Source organism: Hydra vulgaris, chromosome 02, assembly GCF_038396675.1.
Source record: "Hydra vulgaris chromosome 02, alternate assembly HydraT2T_AEP".
NCBI classification, from domain to species: domain Eukaryota; kingdom Metazoa; phylum Cnidaria; class Hydrozoa; order Anthoathecata; family Hydridae; genus Hydra; species Hydra vulgaris.
Window position 1 is genome coordinate 25,309,215 of NC_088921.1, and position 8,286 is coordinate 25,317,500.

Consider the following 8,286-nt stretch of genomic DNA (forward strand, 5'->3'; position numbering starts at 1 on the left):
TTACAGTTTACAACTTGTATTTTCAAATATTAATAAAAAGCTAAGATTCGCAAAAATGTATCAAAAAACATGGACTTTTTGATGTTTTCATTATAAAATATGTTTTCAATATAAAATCACATAATGTAGAGCGTATTTGTACATCCAAAAAGCAAAGATGCCTATGAACTGACTGCTTCTTCTGTTAAAGCTATGTACTCTCTTCTGTTCTGTGTGTCTGCATATGGAAGATACCTTCCACCATTTTTTATTTTTAAGGGAGAAGGCTATCTGTTTTCTAAATGGATAGAAAATAGGCCGCCAGGATGTGCTTTGGGATGGGATGGATGCAAGACTATTTGGCATGGATGGATGCAAGACTATTTGGTAAGTATGGTAGTTTACTTGATTTTTGTACTGCTATTTTACTTGAATTTTATAATTTTCATTTTTTTCTTGAAACTTTTTTTTTCTTTGCCTTTTTTTAATAATGTATTTACACTGAATAGCCTTTGTTATTCTTGAAGACGGTACAAATGGTTCAATAGAAGTAAATACATTCTTTGTTTAGGTTTGTCGAGCACTTTATACCGTTTGTTGACCAAGATTAAAAACCAATAGTCTTGTTTTATGATGGTCATGGCAGTCATTTAACATATGGAACCATAAAAGCGGCCATGGACAACCATGTTCAAATTGTTTTTCTCCCGCAAAATTGCTCACATGCATTACAGCCGTTGGATGTGGATGTCTTTGGACCAGTAAAGAAGGAATGGAGAAAAAGTTTAAAGCGGTTTGCAAGAGAAACCCAACACGAAAATATTGATAAGACAGCAGCAATAATAGAACAACAAAAACAAAAGAGGAAGAGAGTACAAGCAAAATGTGGAGAACTCCTTACAAATGAGAAATGTAAAGCTGAACTCAGCGTTTGTAGAGAAAATTGCTAAGCTTACGTGAATAAAAATTTGAGCGAGTTAGCTGAGCTTTTTATTTGCCTAAAGCTGAACAATTACTCCAAAAACGCTGAGTAAAAGCAATTGCTTTTTTTTAATCACCCAGCCTAATGATATAGAAGACGTTGGAACAACGTTGTTCCAAAGTAACTTTTCTAACTGGGACTATTGTAAAAATGATATACGGAAAATAAATAGCATGTTGTTGTTTGCCTTGTTGTTGTTGTTGTTGTTGTTGTTGTTGTTGTTGTTGCTGTTGTTGTTGACAAGATCTTCAGCTTTTATAAGTATTTTATAAGTTATATACAAATAGCTAAATAAAAAATATATATGAATAGCTAAAAAAAAGTTTCCTTTGAAATTCAAGTGTAAATAAAATTGATATCAATAAAAATCTGTATCAATAAAAATCCATTTTAAATTCTTTTTCCTGCTCTTTTTAGGTTGTCTTCTTGCAGCAAACACAATGTATTAAGTTGTTTTTTTCTTCATTAAATAAAACACAACTCTAACAACTCTATTAAACAACTCAAGAAATATTTATTACAAAATATTAGACTAATAAAAATGGGGACGATACCATGGAATATTCTTGAAATGGAATCACAAATTAGTATTTTTATAACTTAATATGTGGGTATAATTCAGTTAGATCATGTGTTTTATGGCCCATATGATAGCCACATTTTTTTCCCCCACGTATTTTACTAAATATTGTACAACATTAGGTGGGATAATTATTTGAACCGCATTGTGTTCCGCATTTGCCATACCGATCATCAAACTATAAATCGATCATAAACTAGGTTTGAACTTCACACTTTTTATTCAACTTTTAAAAACTATGGTCACGTGTGGCAACATGTACCTTTCTTGTCATGAATATACCACTTTATTTATTTAGGAGTAGTAAATGTTAGGCAGATTCAGCTTTAAAAAAAATCTACTCATTTTTTTTGATATTTCTTTGAGCAAAGTTTAATTTACTTATTTTTAATTTTACAATATTTAATTACTTGTTGTAAGATAATCTTAAGATAAGTTTTCTTACACAAATAACACCTAAGACAATGCATGAGTAGTTTTTAGAAGTTAGAAATGACTGGCATTACATAAATAATTACATTTGCTTGTGAAAAGTTTAACTTACTTGAGTGAAGTTTTTACGATAAGTAGCATCTTGTTAAAATACTGTTCTCTACATTTATATTCACTTGTAAACTGTTCAATGATACAATCATAAAACTGTATAAATATATATGTGAATTAATACATATACAATATCTGAATATCTATAAGTTTAAAAAAGTTTTTTATTCAATTACCACTTTACAAAATAATATGCTGGATAAGGTGTTTAATTAAGTTTCGCAGACTCAGCCTTTATTTAATTATCAAATATAAACATCACACAAAAGTCTTAAAACATTTTTAAAAATTATTGGTCTCTAAAATGCACGACTGCAACATTTTCCAAGACATTCACAGTACTCAATTCATTCTCGCTCATTTTATTTAAAACTGTCATTTCTAGTTCTAAATCATCATCCTCCGTTAATCCAATTTTGAGATCATTATTTTCAACCAAATCTAAAGTTTTTCCTAAAGAATTATTTACTATTGTCAAATCTTCTCCATTGGTTATTAAACCAGCCTTTACAAACTTTCTTCGAACAGAAATGCGAGAAAAGTTTATAAAACAAAGAACAATTTTCTTTTTTAAAAACTCGTTTTTTAAAAATTCAAAGTTTTTAAGTATTGTAAAATCAACTCGAACCATGGCAGACATATCTAAAAACACAGTTTCAATCCAAGTACAGCTATTGACTTCAGAATAAATTGTTTTATTTACTGCTTCGACACCAGGATAGGTCAAGTTTTCTAACAAAAGTAGTTTGATATACTTTTCCGCTTCATTCTTTTTTAGTAAATATTTCGGACGCGCCTCGCGGGAAAGAAGTACTAAAATTGCGATACCTGTTCCTACAATGACGCCATACTCTAGTTTGTAAAAACTTGTGCAAAACGCAGCACAAAACGGCAGCAAATCCCATTTGTGCAAACTCCAAATATGTTTTAGTATACTCAATTCAATCATCGTAACAACTGCCATCACCATCATAGCTCCTAAAGCTGCTAATGGAATATAATATAAAGCTGGAGTCATGAACTCAAGAGCTATTAACGCAACCAGTCCTGAAACTGCACCTGTTTGAAAAAAATATACTAAGTATATAAATATCAATATTTTAATAGTTTTGTGGTTGATGATATTTTATTGAATAACATTAAGAAACATACCTGCTAAGGGAGTTTGAGCACCACTCATGGCGTTCAGGGCAGAACGCGAAAAGGCCCCACCTACAATCCAACCTCCGTAAAAAGAAGCAATTATGTTGCACATTCCGATTGCAATTAACTCTTGCTGCGCTTTTACTGTATAGTTGAACTTTTTAGCAAATGCTTTTGTTATAGACATTTGTTCAATAAACATCACTATGGGTAATATAATAAGAGAAGCACCAAAGCCTTCTATTAGTTGACCAGTTGTTTTGACGGTAACATTTCCATTTTTGTATGGTTGAAATGGACTCTGTAAGAAAAATACTTTTTTGATGAAAGATTTTTTTAGTTATTTCACAATATTTTAAAACGTTTTTATATTATAATACGTTTAGGAAAGTTTTTTTTTTACTTTTTTTAGTTATTTAAAACGTTTTATATTACAATACGTTTTACAATTCCATAATATTTTAAAATAACTAAACCATGATTTAAAATATAAGCTTAATTGTAATTACCTGGTATTTGGGTAAACCTTTTGGAATTGTTCCAGCCGTTGTAAATTTTTCTTTTAATCCATATATATGGAATATGTAAACAGCAGTTGTTGCAAAGAAGCACACTAAAGCCATTCGAGAAGCGCTTAAAAACAAAATCAGTTTTGCTACAAACGTTTTGATCTTACTTTTTTCTTTATTACCAAACTTTCTAGTAGAAAGCCAGACAAAAAAAAATAAAAACACTATGCAACAAACGCCCATTATTATGTCCCATTTATTAGTTCCACTTATGTTTACAACGATGAATTTTAGAATTTCAAACACATTTCGAGGCGCTTTTTTAATTCCAAATAAATTCGAAAGTTGTGTTACCATAATAGTAATAGCCGTCGCTGAAACAAACGCGCTGATGACTAGTTGAGGTACATACTTGATCATATAACCTAGTTTAAAAATGCCCATCAGTACCAAAATAGCTCCAGTTAAGAAACTTAGAAGAGATGCTCCTATAGTGCTATGAGTTGAATTAAAACTTGATGTATATAACCCTAGAGTCACCGTTGTACCTACACTGACATCTTTTGATGTGCCAAATATTGCATAAATCAATCCAGGGGTTAAAGATGCGTATAATCCATATTGTCCAGGAAGTTTTCCAAGATTTGCATATGCAATACTTTGAGGAATAACGACAAATCCACACGTTAATCCGGCAATAACATCTCCGCGCAATTTGGTAAAGTTATATTGAGGAAGCCAAACCATTATTGGAAAAAATCTGTGTAGTAAGTTTATAAGATCGCTTTTCTTCATGTTAAAGAAAACCATTTTTATAGTGCTAAACACATATATTATCACAGTATTAAAAACAATTAAATTGTTTTACTGTCATGTTTTTATTTCATATCATAGTAATTTAAAAAGTAGCACAGATTTTTTTTTTTTTTTTTGACTTTCTATAAATTTCACAGTCTAATGTAAACATGCGCAATTAAAATTTATTGAAAAAATAGCTTTTTGTACATATTTATTCTAATAACCTATGACAAATTATACAGTTACCCTATGTTCCTATTATCTTATAGGCGTAATTTTTTTTTTTAATTTTATTTGGCGAATAAAATAATCTACAATAAAAAAGATCGTACATATAATAAATGACTGAAACCATTTATTGTTCTAAAAAGAAGTTTAGAAGAGTTTCGATAAAAAAAATTTATAAAGTAATAATCCACGATATCGAACTTAAAATAAACCAGGCTTTTAATATGATTATTGAACAACAAAATTGTAATTTGAAATTTATATATATATATATATTTATATATATATATATATACTTAAATTTTAGAAAAAACAACTTTTAATGGAACTTAAAGTTTCATGCCTTTCAGCAATCATCAGCCATGAAGTACAAAATCAAAAATATAAAAAACCGTTTAAAAATTACAAACTACGGTTGAATGAGTTCTGACGTTATAGTGCAAGAAGACGTAATGAAAACTAATCTCCGCTATCAAATAATGAAAGGAGAAATTTATTTTTGTGTGTGCATTTAGAGACTAATTCGCCTCTTATATATATATATATATATATATATATATGTATATATATATATATATATATATATATATATATATATATATATATATATATATATATATATATATATATATATATATATATATATATATATATATATATATGTATATATAGATGTATATATGGTACAGCAAAACACAAGACTCACTGGCACTGGATCTAAAAAATTTTAATAGATCTATAATATTTTTACCTTGTTTCCAACTTATTATTGCTCCCATGCGGCATAAAAGGAAGAGGAGCAAAAAAAAAATGCTTCGAAGTTGGAATAAATGGGTGCAGTATTCATTTTTCGTCCAACGCCCGCGCTTTGCCAATTAATAAACTTGGCTTCATCGTAAGCTTCTTGCTGCTCAAAGGAGAATTTACTTATGTGTTAAATAAAAAGTCTTTTTATTTGTAAAACTTCTGTGCATCATAACTTTTAACTAAGATAGTGCTATAGAAGTAAAGAAAAGCTAAATAGGGATATGTCATTGCTCATAAGATAAGTTTTCCAGTATCACATTTTATTTTGATAGTCTCATGGTCACCATAATTGAGCTCCTCAATGTCATCTATTATATCATTTAGATGTGACATAAGAGCATGACAGCGTTATGTTGTAACTCCACCTGGTTTCGCATAAGCTTTTACATTATTTTTGCATATGGTTCTTCAAATCATCTGATCTATGAGTTGAGGCTGAAAAGTAGGTGTAAATAATACTGTGCCAAAGAAAGTTACCAACTTTGTACCCCTTTACCTACTCTATGCACACCCTAGAATTCATCTTTTTCCAATTAAAAAAATCCTTTCCTGATTCTAAAAGTGCTACTATTATCCTAAAAAATTCTTGACTGTTGTCATCTAAGTGCGGGCTTTTATCGACGTGTAGTTTTCTATTTTGATGTGAGCTATTTTTTATCTTACTTATTTATTAAATCTTACAGTTTACCATTGACTATTAATCTTGACAATAGAATACATTGGTTGATATTAATTGCCATTTTACGGGGCGTTGCATCCATTTAAAATAAACATGGCATCCATTTAAAACAACCATGACATTCATTTAAAACATCGTGACAATCAATTAAAACAATCGTGATTATCAATTAAAATATTTAACGCATGCGCAATTTCAACATTATATATTATTCACAAAAAAAAGTTTTTATTTATATATTTATTTATTTAAAATTATTTTTTAATAAAGCTATATTAATTTACTTTAATTTCATGAAATTTATTTTAAATGGATGCAAAACCCGGTACATATTTTTTATACACATACTGTACACGGTCGTTATTATACGCAAGCATAGCTTTTATACGCAAGCGCAATATTGCGCTTGCGTATAAAAGCTATGCCGTATAGTTAAGCTATTACCCCAATTTGTGATGTCAGGCAATGCAACGACATTGCAAATGGCGGAAGCGTTTATTTAACGGTGAAAGGAAAAAAAGAGAAGAGAAAAGGCGAAGGAAGTTTTTTTGATGAATAAAAAAGATTAGTTAAAAATAATGTAAAATAAGAAAATTATTGAAAGGTATATGCGAATTGAGAGATTAAAGAAAAATAAAACACGAAAATGGATAAAAGAAGAAACAGATTTAATAAAACAAAACAAAAAAACCAATTAAAAGCAAAGTACTAATTTTTAAAAAAAAGTTCGAGATAGTAATAGAAAGAACTAATTAAACGTAAAAATAAATCGCTACCAATTTTCTACTCCTTTTTTTTCCGGCAAAAATAACAAGATTATTATTTTTTATTTTATTTTGTAAAGTTTTTCTTTGCATTTTCGTTTTGTAGTTTTTGTGTTTGTCTTTGTTTGCGTAAAGTTCGTTATTATTTATGCGTTTGTTGCTAATTATTTTTATTGTTGTTCTCTGATTTTCTATATTGCCAAATTTTCTACACCTTTTTTTTCCGCCAAAAATAACAAAATATTTTATATTTTAATTTAGTTTTATAGAAGTTCTTGTGTTTGCATTTTCGTTTTGTAGTTTTTGCTTTTATTTTGTATTTTTTGTTTGCCTTTTCGTTTCTGTAAAGTTTGTTTTTATTTGTGCTGTTTTGCTAATTAGTCTTTTTTGTTTGCTGTTGTTATTGAGTGTTTTTGTTTGCTGTTGTTATTGAGTGTTTTCATATTTTTTGACTTCTTATTTAACTTATTATAGCTTTATCGTTATTATTATTTTTTTTAAATTAATTTAGTTTACGAATGCTTTTATTTAAAATCATTGCTGCTAATTTTTTTTGTTTGTTTATTTCATTCAGGTGTCACTCTAATGACTAGTTTTTAACTATGAGTGACATCTAACACTGAGTGACACCTAACCTAAATTTGAGAACAAGATAACGATTGACAGACGACTTAAAAGATTGCAATTTATATGAATCAGGAAAACAAGATGAAGGAAGCGAATTTCAAAGACCTTATGTTCGGGGAAAAAAACTAGACGAATGAGAGTTTTTAGAGCACTTAGGAACAGTCACAGAAAAAGGATAAGACTTAATTGAATGACGAGTAACACGAGAATGAATTTTAGTAGATGGCACAAGAGACGCTAGCTCTTTAGAGCAGTGCCCATTATAGTATTTGTAGAAAGGGAAGCCACATTAAGACGATGTGATAATGGTTGCAGGTTGGCTGCAAGAGCAGGTCCAACTATGTTTACAATGCGTTTTTCCAACTTTCCATAAAAATTCCATATAAGGCCGGATTTGAGATTTATAGAGAATAGAATCTGTAGTAAGAAAGTGTTAAATGCACTGTTTGTATATTTTTAATAAAACTAAAATTATAGAAGTAACTGATTTTTTGATAAAAAAATGATAACATATATATACATACATATATTTTTAAAAATTGCTTCTTTCGACAATAATCTAATTGCTAAAAGTGTAATTTGTTTATACCTTTAAAACGTTTTTAAAAAAATGTGAGCGTAGAAATTTACTAATTTTTTGTTTTTAA

At 28.9% G+C, this 8,286-nt stretch overlaps 1 protein-coding gene across 1 annotated transcript; it reads right to left on the reverse strand.

Annotated features, from left to right (window-relative positions):
- Nucleotides 1-2,121: 2,121 nt before the first annotated feature.
- LOC136076835 (sodium-independent sulfate anion transporter-like) lies at nucleotides 2,122-4,624 on the reverse strand. The gene is made up of 3 exons (XM_065790399.1): nucleotides 3,737-4,624; nucleotides 3,237-3,528; nucleotides 2,122-3,143 (listed from the first exon to the last, which is right to left on the reverse strand). The coding sequence occupies exons 1-3, from the start codon at nucleotides 4,544-4,546 to the stop codon at nucleotides 2,374-2,376; spliced, it is 1,872 nt and encodes a 623-aa protein (XP_065646471.1). The 5' UTR covers nucleotides 4,547-4,624; the 3' UTR covers nucleotides 2,122-2,373.
- Nucleotides 4,625-8,286: the final 3,662 nt, after the last annotated feature.